Genomic DNA, 23,300 nt, shown 5'->3' with positions numbered 1-23,300 from the left:
GCTGTCGCAATTTGAATGACAACTGCGCGGTCGTGCTACACTGTACCCAAACAACATTTTTTATAATTTTGTTCCCACAAATAGAGCTTTCTTTTGGTGGTATTTGATCACCTCTGCAATTTTTATTTTTTATGCAACAAATAAAAACAAGACCAAAATTTTGAAAATTTGTAATTTTTTTTTGTAAATAAGTATGTTTTCTTCTTCAATGATGGGCACTGATATGGCTGCACTGATGAGCACTGATGGGCACTGTTAGGTGGCACAGATTGGCACAGGCATAGGTGGGCACTGAGCGGTGGCACTGCTGACAATGATGCGTGACATTGCTGGGTATCACTTGTCTGTAGTGTTCCATAATGTTTCCAATCAGTGCCCATTTGTGGGCATATATTGGGCATATTTTTTTTTAATATGTGAATGGCCATAGGGTACATACTTGGACATCCAAATTTTGGGGCCTTCCCTGGTGGTCCTAGCGGCTTCCCTTGTGGTCCAATGTGGGCATCTGCGCGGGGGGTGGGACTGCGCTGATGAACCCTGTCAGGAGAGCCGCCGATGGGTCTCCTCTACTGGTGTCTGTCAGACGCGAGTGAGGAAAAGCCGATCAACGGCTCCTTCCTGTTTACATCTCTGGCGGAGGCTCTTTACCGAGAATCGGTGTAGCGGTGTGTCAGGCTGACACACCACACCACCGATCCCCGCGATGCTCGCCCCATGGGCACGCGGTGGCTGTTATACTGCTGGATGTCATAGAACGTTCATTCAGGATAACGCATCCACCGCCCGGCCGTTGTTTTGCTATAGGCCGGGGGGTCAGTGGTTAATGTACTTCAGTGTTAGACCCAAAGCTAATAACTCCCACAGTGCTGGAAATTTCAGCTTTTAAATGCAACATGAATTTTGTTTTGTGATTTGAGCCCCATGTTTGTTTTAGTTCCAGGTTCCTAACTCTGTGGCCTGTATGGATCTTGGATCTATGTTGTGTATTTTGATGATAATTCTGCTGAGACGGTGGAAGTGGTAAGTACCGAGCTGAATGCAAAATTATTTCCTGTAATTATATGATTATTTATTTTGTGGAAGCTGTTGGATAGCTTAAAAAGTCACTACTACTAACACAATGGAAGAAACACCATATTTCCCTGCTCGGCCGGATCGCCTCAGTCAAAATGACAATACTCCCAAAGCTCCTCTACCTTTTCCAAACGTTACCCATCCCCGTCCCCTATAAACATTTGAGGAAACTCCAGTCTGACCTAATTAAATTCACCTGGAACTACAAGAGACATAGGATACCTCAGACAGTATAAATGGCGGCGCGCTCAGACGGCGGCTTGGCGTTTCCCAACCTTGTCAAATACTACCAGGCCACTCAACTCAGGGCGATAGCTTCTTGGGTTACGCAACGTTCCTATAATAAGTGGACAGAGATTGAAAAATTATGGCTAGCCCCGACTCATCCTAATAACTTACTTTGGTGCGCGGACGCGGAGGTTCCCCCTGAACGTCTGCTGGGATCTATGACACAGCTCAGGCATCTTTGGCGTCGGCTGTCGAGACCGCTTGGGCTGTCTTCGGAGCGTTCGCTCATGACTTCATTTATGTGTAACCCCAAGGTGCCAGACAGCCTCACACACCATATGTCTCATCCGTGGACATCTCGGAATCTGTTTCACTTTGGGACCCTAGTAGATCCCATCTCACGCAAATTACTGCCCTTCTCTAGCCTCCAGACCAAATTCAACCTCCCTAGACAGGTATTCTATAGCTATTTGCAAATTCGCCATTACGCCCTATCCATAGCACCTGACCTGCAATTCTCCCCCCCAGTGCCCTTTGAGACTTTGATCCTGGCCGGATCGACCCAGAAAGGCCTCATCTCCGACATATACAAGATACTAAACGCCTACCGATCGCAAACCCAGGGTAAACACTCCTATATGACCCGATGGGAAAAAGCCCTTTAATGAAGTAATCCCAATAGAGCAATGGCGGATAATATGGTCCCAGGCGGCAAAGAGTTCACTTTGTACACTGTACAAAGAGAACACATACAAAGTACTTCTCTTCTGGTACATGACCCCCGACGTACTGCATGCCATATACCCCTCTAGCTCAGATCGCTGTTGGCGATGTCAAACGGATAGGGGCTCCCTCTTGTGATATTACTTCACCCCTCTGTGCCTTGTTCCAGCATTGTGTTGTGCTGCATGCAGTCTGGGATCTCCGATTCCTCCCTAGGTAGCAATCTATCCTTGAGAGTGGTATTCCATTCGATCCTACACATCTCTCCACAGTGGAGTCATCAAGACTTACGCTTCAGTGTACTTTTGTGGTTTTAGTCAAGAATTATATCTTCTACGTTACTTGTAGGACAATTGTAAGGTGTTCTTTTTCATAAGCCCCCCTTTGTGTGTTGACTTCATTTTGCCCCTGTAAGCTGATTGTTGTAAGCACCTGTTTCAGTGGTAAATGATTTGTCCTGACACTCTGCAAGACAGATTGTTCTGTTGAAAAGAAACAGACTTGCTGGCAGGATCATTAGATGAAAATAGTTACACACACACACACAGTATCTCACAAAAGAGTGTACACCCCTCACATTTTTGTAAATATTTTATTCTATCTTTTCATGTGACATCTCTGAAGAAATTACACTTTTCTACAATGTTGTGTAGTGAGTGTACAGCTTGTATAACAGTGTAAATTTGCTGTCCCCCCAAAATAACTCAATACACAGCCATTAATGTCTAAACTGCTGGCAACAAAAGTGTGTACATCCATAAGTGAAAATTTCCAAATTGGGCCCAAAGTGACAATATTTTGTGTGGCCACCATTATTTTCCAGTACTGCCTTAGGGCCCTTTCACACGTACGGACCATATGTCCGCATTTTCATCCATCCGTTTGCGGATGAAAACGGGACATACATGGGTGCCTATGTGATTACGGGTGTCAGCGGATGAAGATCCGCTGACACCCGTAATTTGTCCGCCTCCGCAAAGATCCGCATTTGCGGACGGAACAAATCCTATTTTTCTTCCGTCTATCGGATCAGATGAACACGGACATACGGTCCGTGTTCGTCCGATCCCCCGTAGGGGAGAGCGGAGGAAACACAGGGCGGTCCCTGCACAGTGTGCGGGGACCGCCCTGCCCTGTCAGCTGCCAGCTCAGCAGGGATTTTACGGAGGATCCCCGCTGAGCTGTACGGACACACAGAGTGGATCAGTACGTGTTGTACGTAACCGCGCTTTGCTAGAGCATTGTGAAAAAACGATGGTGTGTGGGCAAACGTCGTTTTTTAAAATTAAGTTTGAAAAACGTCGTTTTTTTTTTTCCATGATAAAAAACGACCGTGTGTACGCGGCATTAGAGTTGAAGGGAGGGGATCATTCTCTGCTTCAGTATGTCACAGTACATGTTGGCATTCATGGTTCCCTCAATGATCTGTAGCTCCCCAGTGCTGGCAGCACTCGTACAATCCCACCACCATGCTTGACTGTAGGCAATACACACTTGTCTTTGTACTCCTCACCTGGATCTTTATGTAGAGCAACAATAATTTTTTTTTTTTAGATCCTCAGAGTTCTTTGCCATGAGGTGCCATGCTGAACTTCCAGTGACCAGTATGAGAGTGAGAGCGATGATGCCAAATTTAACACACCCGCTTCCCATTCACACCTGAGACTTTGTAACCCGAACGAGTCACATGACACCACAGACATTTTCACTTAGAGGTGTACTCACTTTTGTTGCCAGCGGTTTAGACGTGAATTGCTGTGTGTTGAGTTATTTTGACTGGGTGGCAAATTTACACTGTTATACAAATTGTACACTCACTGCTTTACATTGTAGCAAAGTGTTGTCACATGAAAAGATATAATAAAATATTTACAAAAATGTAAAGGGTGTACCCACTTTTGTGACATACTGTAGATACATAGTTAGTCTGGTTACAAAAAAAGTCCATCTTATTTAACCAATAAAAGGAAAAAAATTATACAAATGAAAATGAGAGAGCCTAAAAAGAAAACCAATGCAAAACCTTTAGAGTCACATCTAAGTATTTTTACTCTCATATATAATAAATGTTTGCTTTTGGGCTTATTACTATTTTAAGGGTGTTCCACTTCAGCCTTCAGCTGTTACTGGTCATTTTTGTTTAAACGCGCCTTTTCTTTCCATCTTTTCATGCCGTAATAGGAGAAGTACTGTCTCTCGATGCTACTGCAACTGAAAACTGAGCAATCAAAAACAACTCCGTTCTCAGTCTTCACTGAGCAGAGAGCTGGTTACTGTCAGTCATCAGTTCTCTGCTCTATTCCCCCCAGCGCTCACTGGAGGGCTGAGCTTTGCAGGGGGCAGGAGTGGCTGGCTCTTGCTTTCAGCGGCTTGCTGAGAGGCTGAGACAGCTATCGGTCCAGGCATCTGGGTGGATCCTGACTGCTTCTGCTCGCTGTCAGCTGAGAACATGTCAGTCCAAACGGCATTCTTGTGATCCTTAGGCGAAGAAGGGGCAAAAAAGCTTTGACCTTTTTAAGGGTTAGGTATACTAGACTTTGTCCTATAACCCAATAAACATTCTTTTTTTTTTTTTATTGACCACCTCAGCAGTCGGTGGTAGTTACTTTTGGTTCATGACTGATTGTTCTCCCAATTTTTAGTTATGATTCGTCTTTCTCTCTGGTTGCAGTTTCCACTTGTTGGTGATGACATGTTCCTGGTCTGTAGCACCAGGTTGATCCATTATTTTTTTTTTTTTTTTTTTTTTTTGTGGAATTTTCCATACTTTCTTTCAACCTTTTTTTATGTAGCTTTTATTTAGGCATTTACCTCTTGGTAAGATTTCCACATTCCTTGGATCTCTTTTATGCATACAAATTGTCTTTTTGGTGATGGATAATAAAGTACAATGCATGTAAGGTAGCATTTTCACAGGCAACTAAAACCTGTGCGAATTACAGTGGCAGGAATCTGCGAAGACATGTCGATTTAGGATATGTTTTTAATGCACTTTTATTGTGTCTTTTATGTGATTTATTAAAGGGGTTGTAAAGGATTTTTTTTCCCCCCTAAATAGCTTCCTTTACCTTAGTGCAGTCCTCCTTCACTTACCTCATCCTTCCATTTTGCTTTTAAATGTCCTTATTTCTTCTGAGAAATGCTCACTTCCTGTTCTTCTGTCTGTAACTCAAAACCGTAATGCGAGGCTTTCTCCCTGGTGTGGAGAAAACCTCTTGAGGGGGCGAGCAGGCAAGTCAGGACACTCTCTAATTGAGATTGAGAAAGGAGCTGTGTGTTAGTGGGCGTCCTGACACTCCTGCTCACCCCCTCCCCCCTCAAGAGGCGTTCTCCACACCAGGAAGAAAGCCTTGCATTACTGTGTGGAGTTACAGACAGAAGAACAGGAAGTGAGGATTTCTCAGAAGAAATAAGGACATTTAAAAGCAAAATGGAAGGATGAGACTGCACCAAGGTAAAGGGGAAGCTATTTAGGGAAAAAAAAATTTCCTTTACAACCCCTTTAACTTTTATACCTAGCTCAAGACAAATCATTAGGCAGTATTCACATGAGTGTCTAGCACCAGTGCAAATGAGAGCGGCAGGAATGGCTTTTCCTGCTGCTGTTTCACCAAATGTGAGCGGCGAGCTGCAACCACCAAGGCCTAAACACCTCGGTAACAGATCTCTGGCAGCTATCTGTGGTTGTACACAGAGCCAGTAATTACCTATGGTGATCTCTGCTAGTACAAACTTTGAGCCTCAGGTAATTGCCGACTCTGCGTATAGCCACAGATGGCTGTGGCTGCCAGAGATCTGTTATTGAAGTGTACGAGGCTTGGTGGCCGCAGCTTGCTACTCACAGGTGGCAGGAAACGCCATTCCTGCCTCTCTCATTTGCATCGGTGCTAGACGCTCATGTGAATACTGCCTAATGATTTGTCTTGTGCTAGGTTAAGTTGATAAAAACGCATAAAAGACACAATAAGTGCATTAAACATATGATAAACTCATCCTTAATTGACATGTCTGCAAATGAAGTCCATATAAATTGTGCAAACACTGTCCAAAAATATTATAAAAAAATAAAAATTATATGTGTGTGTGTGTGTGTGTGTGTGTGTGTGCGCGTGCGCGTGCAAAAAGGTGCGCAGATTTTCTAAACATCAACAGTTCTTCTTTGGCATGAAGGGATGATGATAACGTGCACCACCGAAGAAAAAATGCTCCCAAAAGGAATTACCACAAACTTAAATGAGCTGCTTACCTGCTGCTCTGATCCCACAAGGAGACCATCAGACACCTTGCTGCATAGAACCCATCCACTCTACAATCTTGCATGCAATGGTTCCATGATCTCCTAAGCCAAGATAGACTCCATAGAGGAAGTTCAAATATAGAAGAAAATCCACATAGTGTAGTATATTTTTTTAATATAATGATAAAAGCACACTTATCATTTTTAAGAAATTGCACAGCATGTGTTGCAATCAAAGATAATCGAACAAAGAAAAAGTTGTGCTAATTGTGTATAAAAAATATATAAACAAACGTCCAACAAGTGATCTGATTGGTCAAATTCAATCAAAAATAGGTGATGCAGTTCACAGAAAATGGTATCCAGTGAATCCTCCACCAAGTGACGTCACCAATGTTTAGTCATGATGTGTTCTTACCCACATGGTGGACCCTCTAGTAATGGAAGGTCATTCTCGCTTAGGATATATCTGCTACTATGGTGTCCAAAGGAGTATAATGCAGGCAGTCCAGCTGTTCCTCTCACACTACGAATGAACCATCATGGCAGCCATGTGGAGAAGATGCAGGCTGCTATCTGTCCTCAGAGATCTGCAGTCAGCCCCAGGGAGAGCTCTGGAGTGTGCTGCACTGTGGTGATCTCTTCCTGCTCTGCCCACCTGTACTGGAGAAGGAATGGATCACCACAGTGCACCCCCGAGCAGCTTCTTCACATGGCTGCCTTCATGGTTAATTTTCTAGTGTGGGAGAAATGGATAGAGAGACGTAGACTGCCTGCATTATACTCCTTTGGACGCCATAGTAGCAGATATATCCTAAGCAAGATTGACCTTCCATTACTAGAGGGTCCATCATGTGGGTAAGACCACATCTTGACTAAACGTTGGTGGAGGATTTACTGGATACCATTTGCTGTGAACGGCATCACCTATTTTTGGTCGAATTTGAACAATCAGATCACTTGTTGGACTTGTGTATAAAAAATATATAAATATAAACAAAATTAGCACACCTTTTTCTTTGCTCGGTTCTTTGTTGTGTCATATCTCACATTACATTGTTGCTGCTTTTTTTATTCACTGTTAAATCGATTGAGCTTTTTTACACAATCGGAGTATTATTTATTTGTTATGTGTTACAAACAACCAGCAGGTCCAAGCGGTAAGGCTGACTTGCGGAATAATGTCACGTGTTAGGCCCCTCTCAGCACGTTTTTTATAGTTTATTATGTTTAATGCATTTTTATGGTGTCTTTAATGTGATTTATTAACTTTTAACTAGCAGAAGGATTGCACACTTTTAATGTTTGGTTGGAGCGTGTTGCACATCCTACTCTGATGATTTAGATGCTGCCGCCTAATTGATTTAATTGAGTTTTTCTTGTATCTGTTTTACTCATTTTTTTGTCACTAAGGCCCCGTACACACGACCGAACATGTCTGCTGAAACTGGTCCGCAGACCAGTTTCAGTGGACATGTTCGGTCGTCTGTACGTCCGACCGGACAATTTTCCGGCGGATCGGACAGGTTTCCAGCGGACAAACGTTTCTTAGCATGCTAAGAAACATGTCCGCTGGAAGCCTGTCCGTCGGACATGTTCGGTCGTCTGTACAGACTCACCGGACATGCGCGGATTTCTGTTTGATGGTGTGTACAACCATCAGACAGAAATCTCCGAGCGGAAATGTCCGATGAAAACAGTCCGGCGGACCGTTTTGATCAGACAGTCCGTCTGTGTGTACGAGGCCTAAGAGTTATTTATTTTTCTTTTTATTGTAAGCGCACAAATATTATCTTGGGTTTAGTTAATGATTTGTCTTGTTTCAGTGAGCTTGCTTCACCTGAGAACATTCTGAAATCTCTGGGGAAAATCCTGGAAGGCGTTCTGCAGGCTGATGAACGACAGGCAGAGAAAACAAAAGCCAGAGTCTTTTCTGCCCTGATCTCTGTGCTAGAAATTAAGCAGCTGAAAGGTAAGCCATATGCTTTGTTTCTGTTTCAATGTGTTTAATAAAGTTTTTACAACCATAACAAACAAGTTGGTCAACCTTAAAGTAACAGCCCTATGTTGTAGTCCTGCAACGCAGGTGGATGGGACATTCAAATGATGACTTGTGCTGTCCTATCAGAACACAATAGAACAGCAGGGGAGATTGCTGTACTAACATCGGATTGTTAGTATAGTAGCTCCATCCTGAGCTGTCCGTTTTTTTCCTTTAGCCTGCTGGGTTAATTGAAAACAAAGTAGTAGTGTGTACCAGGCTTAAGGTACTAAAATTCAATAAGAGACTGTCTGAATGGGAGCCACTGCTGTAGTCCTGTTGGTTTAGCTAACAGCTGGTGCTCTGTTAATTCTAAAACTATGGCAGGCTATAGACGGTGCAACATTTGCACAATTCTCCAATCAACACAGGCAGTTCTGGCAGGGGAATCACTCCTGTGGAGCACTTGTCTGTTACTGGCAGGGCAAACCATGGACTATTGCTAGTGGCTATAGCAGCTGCTAGCAACAATCACAAGTGAATTCGGCAGGCTGGTTGTACCGAAAGTTGATTGATTCAGCCTGCCCCAATACTTACCTGAACCCCATCTCGATCCAGCAATGTGCACAAGAGCAGTGGCTCTCCCTGGTCTCTTCCTCCTCATTGGCTGAGACGGCAGTAGCCATTGGCTCCCACTACTGCCAATCACAGCCAAGTGAGCCAATGAGGAGAAAGCATTTGTGTGGCCGCGCCGTGCTCCGTGTGTGAATGGACAGACAGAACAAAGGCTGGGAAGCAAGCCCTAACGGGTACCCCCATAGCAAGCTGATTGCTTTGGGGACAGAAAGGGGGGCAGGAGCGCCAGCAGGCGACCCAAGAAGAAGAGGATTGGGGCTGTTCTGTGCAAAACTGCTGCACAGAGGAGGCAAGTATTTTTTTATTTTTTATTTGCCTTTAATACAAGCTTAAAAATGTGTAATAATATTGACCCCAAACCATTATAGTTTTGCTTTAAGCATCAAATTGACTAGGTGGCTATGTTAGAGATTTGCTAGGTAAAAAATAAAATTAAAATTAAAATTACACTCCCTACAAAGAAAATGGTTAATATTTGCACTGCTCATTATCTTTACAAGCTATGCTAGCTGAAAAATCGTCTTCATCTAAAAAACAATTCTATCAGATTCCTGGTCCCCGGCTTGTGCTGTGGTTCCTTTATCAATTGAGAAATCTGTAGTGGCTGGAAGATGAACCACATCAGCCAGGGGGACCGGAAGTCTGATAGACCTGAAGGCCTGTGAAATAGACTCTGAAATGGCCAACTGCCTCCTAAAATGACACGCGACTTGGCTGTCATTCTTTGAGTTGCTGACCTGGGAACATTTTGTGATATGTGTACTGTATATTATTTGGTGTATTGAAGCTAGTGTCTGACCAGCAGCCTCACGGTCTATATATATGATGTGTACGCAGCCTCCAAGATTCCTCAGTATGAGCAACTTGTGCTGAGCGTCTGTGAGAATCTGCAGGAAGAGGTGGTTATCCTTGTCAGTCAGACACGGCCTGAAGTGACAAGTGCTGAAGGAGGGGAGGATAAAGACAGCATGGAGACTGAAGATACGCCCCGAGCAAAGCAAAAAGACCTGCCTGATGGGGTAAGATTTTGATGGTTTTAGTATATATGCAGACATGTAACATTAGTATACTTTAAAGCAAACTAAAAATTAGATTGTGAATTCATTAACTTTTGTAGGACAATCAAGAAGATTAAAGCCCAGCTCCTGCCAAATATTTTATCTAAGGTTTGATTAGATTTGACTTAAAGCGGAGGTTCACCCATAGCGAACACATTTTCCCCCTAGCTTCATGCTCGTTTTGTCTAGGGGAATCGGCTATGTGTTTTAAAATATGATCCGTACTTACCCGTTTTCGAGATGCATCTTCTCCACCGCTTCCGGGTATGGGCTGCGGGAATGGGCGTTCCTTCTTGATTGACAGTCTTCCGAAAGGCTTCCGACGGTCGCATTCATCGCGTCACGATTTTCCGAAAGAAGCCGAACGTCGGTGTGCAGGCGCAGTATAGAGCCGCACCGACGTTCGGCTTCTTTCGGCTACGAGTGACGCGATGGATGCGACCGTCGGAAGCCTCTCGGAAGACTGTCAATCAAGAAGGAACGCCTGCTCCAGAAGACCCATACCCGGAAGCGACGGAAGAAGATGCATCTCGAAAACGGGTAAGTACGGATCATATTTTAAAACAAATAGCTGATTCCCCTAGACAAAACGAGCATGAAGCTAGGGGGAAAATATAAAAAAAAAACTAATTGGGTGAACTCCCGCTTTAAATACCTCTGACAGCAGTGCAGCAAATCGGGATAGTGGTTGTCACAGAAATTATTGACAACCTAACAGGGGTTCTAAACTTTCCCCATCTTATAAAACAATGTTTAGCTTCACTCTGTGTCCCCACAAAATCATTTCCCATCGTTTCCTGTCCTGGTTTTTTAACATTTCTAGGGGAATCTGAACACCAAAACCGTTATGACGGCTACAATTCCTATCTGCTAATGGCAGATATATGGAATATTAAACCATATAGATATTAGACTTCCTAATTACCTTCCCTACCAAAATCCTGTCTCCCGATCATTAATTACACAGCTTTCAAGCTATTGATGAATCACTAAGTTTTTCACACACTTTTTTTCCCCTTATTTGCAATTTGCATTTATTTATGTATATGTATATATATACATACATACATACATACATACATACATACATACATACATACATACATACATACACACACACTCACACACTCTGGCCTCTTTATTAGGTACAATTGCTTGGTAACACAAATTGCTAATCAACCAATCACATGGCGGCATCTAGACGCGGTAAACACAACTTGCTGAAGTTCAAACCCAGCATTAGAATGGGGAAGAAAGGGGATTAAAGTGACTTTGAATAAGGTATGGTTGCCAGACAGACGGCTGTTCGGAATATTTCAAAAACTGCTCATCTACTGGGATTTTCACGCACAACCATCTCTAGAGTTTACAGAGAATGGTCCGAAAAAGAGATAATATCCAGTGAGCGGCAATTGTGTGGACAAAAATGCCTTGTTGATGTCAGAGGAGAATGGGCAGATGATCGAAAGGCAACAGTAACTCAAATAATTACTCGTTACAACCAAGGTATGCAAAATACCATCTCTGAAAGCACAACTCATCGAACCTTGAAGCTGATGAGCTACAAAAACAGAAGACCACTCTGGTGCCACTCCTGTCAAGTGAGAACAGGAAACTGAGACTAGGTTAACAGAAGATTGGAAAAACGTTGCCTGGTCTGATGAGTCTCGATTTCAGCTGTGACGTTCAGATGGTCGGGTGTAATGGTGTGGGGGATATTTTCTTGGCACACTTTGGGCCCCTTAGTACCAATTTAGCATCATTTAAACGCCACGGCCTACCCGAGTATTGTTGCTGACCATGTCATCCTTTATGACTACAATGTACCCATCTTCTGATGGCTTCTTCCAGCAGAATAATGCCCAATGTTACAAAGATCAAATCCTCTCACCACTGATTTCTTGAACATGACAATGAGGTCACTGTACTCCAATGGCCTCCACAGTCACCAGATCTCATCCAATAGAGCACCTTTGGGATGTGATGTGATGGAATGGGAGATTTGCATGATGGATGTGCAGCCGGAAAATCTGCATCAATATCTATATACATACACAGTATACGTTGTGTGTGTGTGTGTGTGTGTACAGTGGGTACGGAAAGTATTCAGACCCCCTTACATTTTTCACTCTTTGTTATATTGCAGCCATTTGCTAAAATCATTGAAGTTCATTTTTTTCCTCATTAATGTACACACAGCACCCCATATTGACAGAAAAACACAGAATTGTTGACATTTTTGCAGATTTATTAAAAAAGAAAAACTGAAATATCACATGGTCCTAAGTATTCAGACCCTTTGCTGTCACACTCATATATATATAACTCAGGTGCTGTCCATTTCTTCTGATCATCCTTGAGATGGTTCTACACCTTCATTTGAGTCCAGCTGTGTTTGATTATACTGATTGGACTTGATTAGGAAAGCCACACACCTGTCTATATAAGACCTTACAGCTCACAGTGCATGTCAGAGCAAATGAGAATCATGAGGTCAAAGGAACTGCCTGAAGAGCTCAGAGACAGAATTGTGGCAAGGCACAGCTCTGGCCATGGTTACAAAAAAAGAGCACCGTGGCCTCCATAATCCTTACATGGAAGACGTTTGGAATGACCAGATGCCTTCCTAGAGTTGGCCATCCTGCCATACTGAGCTATCAGGGGAGAAGAGCCTTGGTGAGAGAGGTAAAGAAGAACCCAAAGATCACTGTGGCTGAGCTCCAGAGATGCAGTCGGGAGATGGGAGAAAGTTGTAGAAAGTCAGCCATCACTGCAGCCCTCCACAAGTCTGGGCTTTATGGCAGAGTGGCCCGACGGAAGCCTCTCCTCAGTGCAAGACACATGAAAGCCCACATGTAGTTTGCTAAAAGAAAAAAAAAACACCTGAAGGACTCCAAGATGGTGAGAAATACGATTCTCTGGTCTGACGAGACCAAGATATAACTTTTTGGCCTTAATTCTAAGTGGTATTTGTGGAGAAAACCAGGCACTGCTTATCACCTGTCCAATAAAGTCCCAACAGTGAAGCATGGTGGTGGCAGCATCATGCTGTGGGGGTGTTTTTCAGCTGCAGGGACAGGACGACTGGTTGCAATCGAGGGAAAGATGAATGCGGCCAAGTACAGGGATATCCTGGACGCAAACCTTCTCCAGAGTGTTTAGGACCTCAGACTGGGCCGAAAGTTTACCTTCCCACAAGACAATGACCCTAAGAACACAGCTAAAATAACGAAGCAGTGGCTTCACAACAACTCCGTGACTTTTCTTGAATGGCCCAGCCAGAGCCCTGACTTAAACCCAATAGAGCATCTCTGGAGAGACCTAAAAATGGCTGTGCACCAACGTTTACCATCCAACCTGACAGAACTGGAGAGGATCCCCAAATCCAGGTGTGAAAAACTTGTTGCATCCTTCCCCAAAAGACTCATGTCTGTATTAGATGAAAAGGGGCTTCTACTAAATATTGAGCAAAGGGTCTGAATACTTGGGACCATGTAATATTTCAGTTCTTTTTTAATAAATCTGCAAAAATTTCAAAAATTCTGTGTTTTTCTGTCAATATGGGGTGCTGTGTGTACATTAATAAGGATAAAAATGAACTTAAATGATTTTAGCAAATGTCTGCAATATAACAAAGAGTGAAAAATTTAAGGGGGTCTTAATATTTTCCGTACCCACTGTATGTATGTGTGTGTGTGTGTGTGTGTATACACACACACACACAGTATTTTACAAAAGTGAGTACAACCCTCACATTTTTGTAAATATTTTATTCTATCTTTTCATGTGACAACTTTGCTACAATGTAAAGTAGTGAGTGTACAGCTTGTATAACAGTGTAAATTTGCTGTCCCCTCAAAATAACTGAAGACACAGCCATTAATGTCTAAACCGCTGGAAACAAAAGTGAGTACATCCCAAAGCGAAAATGTCCATATTGGGCCCAAAGTGTCAATATTTTGTGTGGCCACCATTATTTCTCTTCCGTTCATGGACAGACACAGCAGCAATTGACCTTAGGGTATTATCCTCCCTTTTAGGAGATTGACTAGGCAGAAAAACAGCATGTTAAGTGTTAAAGCACTCCACACAGTACAGTACTTCCCAGGGGGCGGATCCCCTGGGTACATCCCCCATTCTCAGTTCTGCAGCACCAGTTTTTTTCTGCCTAGCAAGGCGATGACATGGCTCTTCTGGGTCCATGTGCTCTGGAGATTCGTTTTTTTGCGATTTTCTTGCTTTTCTTTTCGTTTTTCCTGCATTTTTGGATCCTGAGATCTACAATCAACTGCCGACTGGGTGACAGGCTGGATCCTCGATCCTTGTAGTCCCCCCATGTTCGGCCATCGAGCGTGTGCCGGCCTTTAGCTACGCGCTGGGCCGTCCACAACATGCCCCGTTGCTCCAGGGGTGGCCGGTGAGCTATACGCTCCAGGGCACACATATGACCGGGCTCTATGTCCGAGTCACAGTGTGCCGGGCTGACAGCCATGCCGTAACTGCGCGGACATTGGTTCTGTCCGGGATGCCTCCAGCCGGTGGTTGCAGGACGGGTAAGTAGCAGTCCCCTTGCTTTGGCATGGTGGTGCAGCTGGTGCATTCCTGGGGAGGTCAATCGGGGGTCCGCCCTGCTTTCCTCTCTCCCTCCTTCCCCGCATTCTGGGTGGTCGGCCGTGAGGTTGGGGATCCGCCTGGGGGGCTCCATCCTGTGGCTGGGGGCTGTGGCTGCCCTCGGGGGTGCTGTGTTGATTTTATTGCTGCCGTGTGTGCGGGGGGGGCCTGCCCGGGGGTTCCCGGTGTTTACTGTGTGATTTCTGCACTTTCGCTGCCGCCGTTTTTCCGGCGCCGGGCGCCTTTATTAACGATCGGCGCCCATTTTCTTGTAGCCCGCATGCTGTTTTTGCATGTCGGTGGCCATTTTGGATGGGGGTTTTGCCTCTAGTGCCTAGAAAATCGTTGCGAACGGTTCCAGCACACTTTCTAAGGGACGGCACAGCACGGACATCGCTCTGGGGCAGTCAGCAGCAGTACAGCCTGGTCGGGTGGTGAGTCCTCTGGGGGGTCCCCTGTTCTCTGCTGCGGCCGGGAGGGTGGCCTGTGGATCTTGCCTTGCAGTCCAAGGGCAGCTATTGGGTGGGTCAGCATGGCGTCTGAACCGGATGCTTCTCCCCCAGATATGCTGGAGTTAACCCTTAGTGCCCCTGTGGCCTCTGTGGATGCTATGACGGCAGTCCTTGAGGCAGTTGTTGCCAGGATTGATTGCGCACGTGGCCAGACGGGGGGGGTAAAAAGCGCCTCCTCCCCCCGCCTTTTTCTGGGGATGCATCTGACGCGGAATCGGGCCCTGCTACAGCTTCCGTCCCTGGTTCCGTGATGTCAGAGGATGCAGGCCTAGTCCACACGAACAGTGAGGATGACTCTGCATTAGGGTCAGCGCATGATAAGAGCTCCAACAAGCGCCCTATCACTGCGGTGCGGGATACTCAGAAGATTGAGGATTCGGCGGAGACATCAGAGATGTCGGTCCCTTTTGGGTTCCGCAAGCCGGCCCGCACTGCAAAAGTGTTTCCTTTCGTTCCTTATCTGGAAAAAAATTGTACACGGAATGGGATCGGCTGCAGAAAGTTTTTTTCTGTTCCGAAATGCTTTGCGGTCCATTACCCTTTTGAGGAGGACTTCCTAAAAAAATGGACCTCTCCTCCGTCAGTGGACCCCCGTGTCCAGGCTGAACAAGGCGACCACGTTGCCTGTGGAAGGGGCTCCCGCTTTCAAGGACCCTGCAGATAGGAGAGCTGAGGCTGTGGCCCGCTCCATGTTCACAGTGGTGGGGTCGGCGGTGAGACCGGTCTTGGCCGGGGCTCTAGTGTCAGGCACTTACGGAACGGGCAAAGTTGTTGCTTCAGGAGTTGGAGGAGCATGATGTCCCTGCGGACTGTGTGGCGCTGGCTGACCAGTTGGTGCAGGGCCTAAAATTTGTCTGCGAGTCGTCCCTGGATACGCTTTCCTTGCTCTCCAGGGCTTTGGCCTACCGCGGTAGTGTTGCGCCGCCTTGTCTGGCTGAAGTGTTGGTCTGCGGACCAGTCTTCTAAAAAGGCCATGGTGGACTTACCCTTCAAGGGTGAACGGCTTTTTGGGGCGTCTCTGGATGACATCATAAAAGATGCCACGGGAGGTAAGAGTACTCTGCTCCCACAATCTGGTAAGGGTAAGGAGCCTCGCCGTAGGCAAGGTCCCTCCTTTACCGCCCGCAAGCGTTTTTTTCGTCCGCCCGGCAGGTAAATGTTCCCAGGGCGCTAAGGCGCCCGCTGAACGGCAGAAGCGCCCCTGGTTCCGCAAGCCCAACAAGCCTGCTTCCGCATGAAGGTCTGCCCCCGCCCGTCTCTCGGGTGGGGGGCCGGCTTCGCGGCTCATGGAGGTCTCTTCTTTACGACCGGTGGGTTTGCAAAGTAGTTTTCTCGGGGGACAAGATAGAGTTTATCTCTTGTTCGCCAAACAGATTTTTTCCTTCCAACCTCCAGCTTCAGAAAACAAACAATGCAGCGCTGGGGGAATGAGAAAAGAATAAACAATAATGTCTATATAAAATGCTTATATGTGTAAACATAAGGTGTATAAGTCCATGTATTGGTGGAAATAATCTTGAACTGAAAAAGGTCAATCAGTATATATGAAAACACCTTAGACGTATATTCCAATTCCTTAAAAAAACAAGTCCACAAAAATGAACGTGAAAAGTAAAAGTGAGATGATCAGTCAAATAATAGTGACACAACACCCACGGTGATCCAAAATAAACTGTGATGAGAGTGATATCGCCCGCCACCGATAACAATGGAGGCTTACCGGATGCGGTGGACCCAAATGAGCTTATGCCCAAAGGATCAATAAAGCTTATAACTCAATTGAGTATAGAAGTGGACCGAACCACACCAAACGATCAATCAGCAGACAACGGTGAAATCCTCACTTAATGACAGGTGAGCAGGATGACTCCAGTTGAAAGATGACTCATAGAAGTGGAAATACTTGCACGGAGTATGGGGAGGAAAATAAAAGGCACATAGCGTAACTCCGCAACAAAGGGGAAGTTTAATAATGGTAAAAAACACTTACAATTATGTAGGCATTAAAAGACATCAATGTAGGATAGTGCATGGCAGCAGTAGAGTCCCGACGCGTTTCGCTACAACTAGCATCACCCCAGACGATGCTAGTTGTAGCGAAACGCGTCGGGACTCTACTGCTGCCATGCACTATCCTACATTGATGTCTTTTAATGCCTACATAATTGTAAGTGTTTTTTACCATTATTAAACTTCCCCTTTGTTGCGGAGTTACGCTATGTGCCTTTTATTTTCCTCCCCATACTCCGTGCAAGTATTTCCACTTCTATGAGTCATCTTTCAACTGGAGTCATCCTGCTCACCTGTCATTAAGTGAGGATTTCACCGTTGTCTGCTGATTGATCGTTTGGTGTGGTTCGGTCCACTTCTATACTCAATTGAGTTATAAGCTTTATTGATCCTTTGGGCATAAGCTCATTTGGGTCCACCGCATCCGGTAAGCCTCCATTGTTATCGGTGGCGGGCGATATCACTCTCATCACAGTTTATTTTGGATCACCGTGGGTGTTGTGTCACTATTATTTGACTGATCATCTCACTTTTACTTTTCACGTTCATTTTTGTGGACTTGTTTTTTTAAGGAATTGGAATATACGTCTAAGGTGTTTTCATATATACTGATTGACCTTTTTCAGTTCAAGATTATTTCCACCAATACATGGACTTATACACCTTATGTTTACACATATAAGCATTTTATATAGACATTATTGTTTATTCTTTTCTCATTCCCCCAGCGCTGCATTGTTTGTTTTCTGTTTGTATTGCTTTCCTTTTTTTCACTGGACTGTATGCAGCTGCTCCACCACTTCGATAGCGCAGATTTATTTTTTATTTTTCAACCTCCAGCTTCCTCCGGAACGTCGGGGAGCCCTGTTTGGGGCTGTTCAGGATCTGCTGGTCAGGGGGGTGATCGTGCCGGTTCCTTTACTGGAACAGTTTCAGGGGTTTTACTCCATTCTGTTTGTAGTCCCCAAGAAGGAAGGGGTCCGTCCAATCCTGGATCTCAAGGCCCTCAACTGTTTTGTCAAAGTGCAAAAGTTTAGGATGGAGTCGGTTCGCTCTGTAGTGGCGGCACTCCATCAGGGGGATTTTCTGGCGTCCTTGGATATCAAGGAAGTGTACCTGCATATCCCCATATGCGCAAAGCACCTGAGATTTCTGCGCTTTGCGGTCGGGGAGGACCACTTTCAATTTGTGGCCCTCCCTTTTGGCCTGGCTTCGGGACCACGGGTTTTCACCAAGGTGCTCGCTCCGATTCTGGCCCTGTTGAGGCAGCGCGGGATCGCTATTGTAGGATACCTGGATGACCTTCTCCTGAGAGCTTCTTCAAGCTCAGAGTTAGAGGTGGATGTGTCTATCACCTGCCAGACCCTCCAGGAATTCGGTTGGCTGCTAAATGTTCTGAAGTCAGTGTTGGTACCGTCTCAGTGTCTGGAATACCTGGGGTTGGTCCTGGATTCCTCGAGGCGAGAGTTTTCCTTCCAACGGAGAAACTACAGACACTGTAAACGGCGGTGCAGCGGTTGGCGACCCAGACGTGGTCGTCGCTTTGCTTTTGCATGCGAGTTCTGGGTCTGATGGTGGCCTTCGAGGCGGTTTCGTACGCTCAATTCCACACTCGAGTGTTACAGAGAGAAATTCTGTCGCGTTGGGACAAGCTCCCTTCGTCTCTGGATTACCAAGTCCGGGTGAGTCGCCTGGTCGGGTCCTCCCTAGTGTGGTGGCTGACATCTCCGGTACTTCGGGCCGGGAAATCATTTCTGCCGTGCCATTGGACGGTGGTCACGACGGATGCCAGTCTCTCCGGCTGGGGGGGTGTCTGGGGTGTTCAGTCAGCCCAGGGGCGCTTGACTCGGGAAGAGTCCCGTCTGCCGATCAATGTCCTGGAGCTCCGGGCGATCAGGCTGTGCCTCTCCAAGTGGTCTCTGAGACTGCAGGGCCGCCCGGTCAGGATCTAGTCGGACAACGCCACGACTGCGGCGTATGTCAATCCTCAAGGGGGCACACAGAGCTGCAGCGGCGAAAGTCGCTCCCATCCTCCGGTGGGCCAAAAAGTACATTCCGGCTCTGTCGGCCGTGTACATTCCGGGGGTACAGAACTGGCAGGCGGACTACCTAAGTCGCCAAACGCTAGACCAAGAAGAATGGTTGCTACACCCGGATGTGTTTCAGAGTCTGTGTCTGAAATGGGGCACTCCAGACGTGGATCTTCTGGCGTCTCGTCTCAATCGGAAGGTGTCACGGTTCGTGGCCAGGTCAAGAGACCCATGGGCGGACGCGGCAGATGCGTTGGTGGCGCCGTGGGGTCACTATCGCATAATCTACGCCTTCCCTCCTCTAAAGCTTCTTCCTCGTCTGCTGCGCAGAGTGGAAGCCGAGGGGATACCAACAATCCTGATCGCTCCGGATTGGCCTTGCCGTCCCTGGTACGCAGATCTGGTGCGTCTGGTGGCAGACGTTCCTTGGCGCCTGCCTCTGCGAGAGGATCTTCTGTCGCAGGGCCCTATCTTTCATCCTGCTTTACAGTCGTTGGCTTTAACTGCGTGGCTATTGAGAGCCAGGTGCTGAAGGATCGAGGCCTGTTGGACTTGGTGATCTCTACCATGCTGCGGGCGCGGAAGTCCATTTCCCGGAAGATTTACCATTGTACGTGGAAGGCTTACATCTCTATGTGTGAGATGAATTGGCACCCTCGTACATACGTGATGTCCCGGATTCTGCTGTTCTTACAGCGTGGAGGGGAGCAGGCTCTTGCCTTAAGTACTATTAAGGGGCAGATTTTGGCCTTGGCTGTTTTCTTTCAGCAACCCTTGGCGGCGCACTCTCTGGTGCGTACGTTTGTGCAGGGGGTTCAACATGTGGCCCCTCCTGTGCGTCCTCCACTGCCTCCATGGGACTTGAATTTAGTTCTCTCTGGGCTTCAAAAGTCTCCGTTTGAGGAAATTCGGAAAATCCCTTTATTGACTCTTTGCCAGAAGGTGGTTTTTCTGGTGGCAATTTCATCGGTCAGACAGGTTTCTGAATTAGCGGCCTTGTCTTGCAAGGCCCCTTACTTGGTCATCCACAGGGATAAGGTGGTGCTGCGGCCGCAGCTGTCTTTCCTTCCTAAGGTTGTTTCGGCCTTTTATTAATGAGGACATTGTTCTTCCAGCCTTATGTCCTCTGCCAGCGAACCCAAAAGAAGCCGCGTTGCATTTCTTGGACGTGGTTCGAGCCCTACGGGTGTACCTGTCTGCTACGGCTCCGTTTCGGAGGTCGGATTTACTCTTCGTGTCGGTGACTGGTCCTAAGAAGGGTCTGGCGGTCTCGTCGGCTACCATTTCTAGGTGGATCAGGCAGGTCGTGCTTCAGGCCTATGCCCTAAAGGGGCGGGCGCCCCCCTTCCCGGTTACGGCGCATTCGACCAGGGCGATTGGTGCCTCTTGGGTTTTCCGCCATCAAGCGTCTCTTTTTCAGGTGTGTAAGGCAGCGACCTGGTCGTCAGTCCACACCTTCTCAAAGTTTTACAAGGTGGATGTGAGTGCATCTTCGGATGCCTCCTATGGCCGCAAGGTTTTGCAGGCGGCTGTTTAAGGTTGAAGTTCCTCCGTTGAGGAACTCTGGTTTGTTTGGGGTGAAGCTGGTTTGCTGTGTTTTCCCGCCCCTCGAATTTTGACACTGCTTTGACACTGTCCCTAAGGTCAATTGCTGCGGTGTCCGTCCATGAACGGAAGAGAAAATAGGATTTTTGTACTTGCCGTAAAATCCATTTCTCTGAGTTCATGGACGGACACAGCACCCACCCCTCCTTTGTTTGTACTGCTTGTTTATGAACTGAGGCTGCAGAACTGAGAATGGGGGATGTACCCGGGGGATCCACCCCCTTGGATGTACTGTAATGTGTGGAGTGTTTTAACACTTAACATGCTGTTTTTCTGACTAGTCAATCTCCTAAAAGGGAGGATAATACCCTAAGGTCAATTGCTGCTGTGTCCGTCCATGAACTCAGAGAAATGGATTTTACGGTGAGTACAAAAATCCTATTTTTCCAGCACTGCCTTAACCCTCTTGGGCACGGTGTGTGTGTGTATATATATATGTGTGTGTGTGTGTATATATATATTTATATTTATATTTATATATATATATTTATATATATATATATATATATATATATATATATATATATATATATATATATATATATATATATATATATAAATATAAAGTTTTATTTCTACTTTATGTAAAGAAAACAGACTATGATTAAGCACTTCCATCTTGACTTCTTATGAAGGTTTGTGTACTGGCATTACATTTGGCCAAGGAGCTGTGCCAGGCTGATGAAGACGGAGACCAGTGGCTACAAGTGACCAGAAAGTTACCCATGCTGCCCATGCTCTTCAGCGCACTGGAAGTCAGCCTGCGTGTCAAACAGAACCTCCACTTCTGTGAAGCGGCACTTCATCTTTTGTTCACTTTGGCTAAAACTCACCAGGTCAGTTTTTTTTTTTTTTTTTACAGTTGCCCTCTTTACAGGTATAGGCATTTGTATCACATGGTATCCTTTATGAAGTTTAACTCTGAACAAATGGTACTTTTTAGATCTGTTACATGATCAAGGTATTTTGTTGCAGTATTAGAACTATTTACAGCCCTTAAATTGTCTAAAGCAGCAATACTTTAAAAGTGATGGGGGGGGGGGGGGCTGAGCCCTGCTGTCTGTGACACAGACAGCGAGGCTCCGGATCGAGCATGCACAAGTGCCCATATATAAAGCCGCTTTCTTTCAGAGCAGGTAAGTATAAAGCAGAGTGTAAATTGGTGAGTTTTGCATTTTTTGTGCAGCAGTACACTGTATTTGTGCAGTGGGTTTTCAAATGCAATTTTTGGGGGACAAAAATAAACTTTTTTGAATTTTAATGCAAAAAAAAATAACACAATACACAACCTATTTTTTTTGTAAATGTAAAAGATGAAGTTGCGTCGAGTAAATAGATACCAAACATGTCACACTTTAAAATTGTGCACGCCCATGCAACGGCGACAAACAACGATTTCAAAGATTTTACAGGTTTCCAGTTTAGATTTACACTGGCGATCTGGGGCTTGTGTCATTTTTCAACCTTACTAACTATGTAGCTCAAAGCTCCAAAACGCTCAACATCCAAAATCTCATGTATTCCAATGGTGACTTTATACATGTGAGTGCCCGAGTACATATAGCTCAATGGCTGATGCTCCAAAAAACGACAAGAGCTACTTTGAGGCAAAACTGGGCTTTTTTGGCCCCAAGGACTTGGATGGGAACACTTGAAAATGCACTAAACAAGTAAAACGCATGAAATACGCCTGAAAAATCAGTGTGTATATGCAGTAAAGCATGCTTGTTATACTTACTGTGGATCCTGTCTTCTCTGATCCTCCCATTCTTTCCACTGTCCCCAATAATTCTCCTGATAGAACAGAGGCTAGGGGACAAGCTGCAAATGCTCAGTTTGGTGTGTATTGCTAGAGAGTTTTTTTTTGCTTGTGAGAGTGCATGTGATCAGCACAGGGCCAATTGGCACTGACCAGATAGAGGGTCAGGGGTCATGCAGTCTCATAGGACAGTCAGAGCAGAATGAAAACTCCTCCAACAAACTTTAACCAGGCACTGATAAAAGTCGCAAGACTGCTATATACTGCTGATGAGAAAAGGTATTTAGCAGTTTATATTTGCTAAAATAATTGCATTTCCATGTTATGTGTACTGTGGGAGACCAGATATAGTGAATGCAGGGTCCTGGGTTTGGTAACACTTTACCATTTCACTTTGCAGTAAACTTTACATGTGGAACTTAAAGGGGGTGTAAAGGTACATTTTTCCCTAAATAGCTTCCTTTACCTTAGTGCAGTCTTCCTCCACTTACCTAATCCTTCCATTTTGCTTTTAAATGTCCTTATTTCTTCTGAGAAATCCTCACTTCCTGTTCTTCTGTCTGTAACTCAACACCGTAATGCAAGGCTTTCTCCCTGGTGTGGAGTGTCGTGCTCGCCCCCTCCCTTGGACTACAGGAGAGTCAGGACGCCCACTAACACACAGCTACTTTATCTGCAATGTAGAGAGCGTCCTGACTCACCTGTAGTCCAAGGGAGGGGGCGAGCACAACACTCCACACCAGGGAGAAAGCCTCTCATTACTGTGTGGAGTTACAGACAGAAGAACAGGAAGTGAGGATTTCTCAGAAGAAATAAGGACATTTAAAGCAAAA

General features: G+C 45.6%; 1 protein-coding gene across 5 annotated transcripts in view; it reads left to right on the top strand.

Annotated features, from left to right (window-relative positions):
- The window catches only part of NUP188 (nucleoporin 188), a 161,167-nt gene that overhangs the window by 124,595 nt on the left and 13,272 nt on the right, over positions 1 to 23,300 (top strand). For all 5 annotated transcript variants that reach the window (XM_040324704.1, XM_040324703.1, XM_040324706.1 and 2 more), the window contains exons 32-35: positions 938 to 1,023; positions 8,092 to 8,237; positions 9,720 to 9,901; positions 21,344 to 21,544. In XM_040324704.1, the coding sequence (XP_040180638.1) occupies positions 938 to 1,023; positions 8,092 to 8,237; positions 9,720 to 9,901; positions 21,344 to 21,544 (615 nt within the window). The remainder of the gene's footprint in view (positions 1 to 937; positions 1,024 to 8,091; positions 8,238 to 9,719; positions 9,902 to 21,343; positions 21,545 to 23,300) is intronic.

Source organism: Rana temporaria, chromosome 9 (assembly GCF_905171775.1).
Source record: "Rana temporaria chromosome 9, aRanTem1.1, whole genome shotgun sequence".
NCBI lineage: Eukaryota > Metazoa > Chordata > Amphibia > Anura > Ranidae > Rana > Rana temporaria.
The sequence above is the reverse complement of the archived record's forward strand: the minus strand, read 5'-3'. Positions and strand labels throughout refer to the sequence as shown.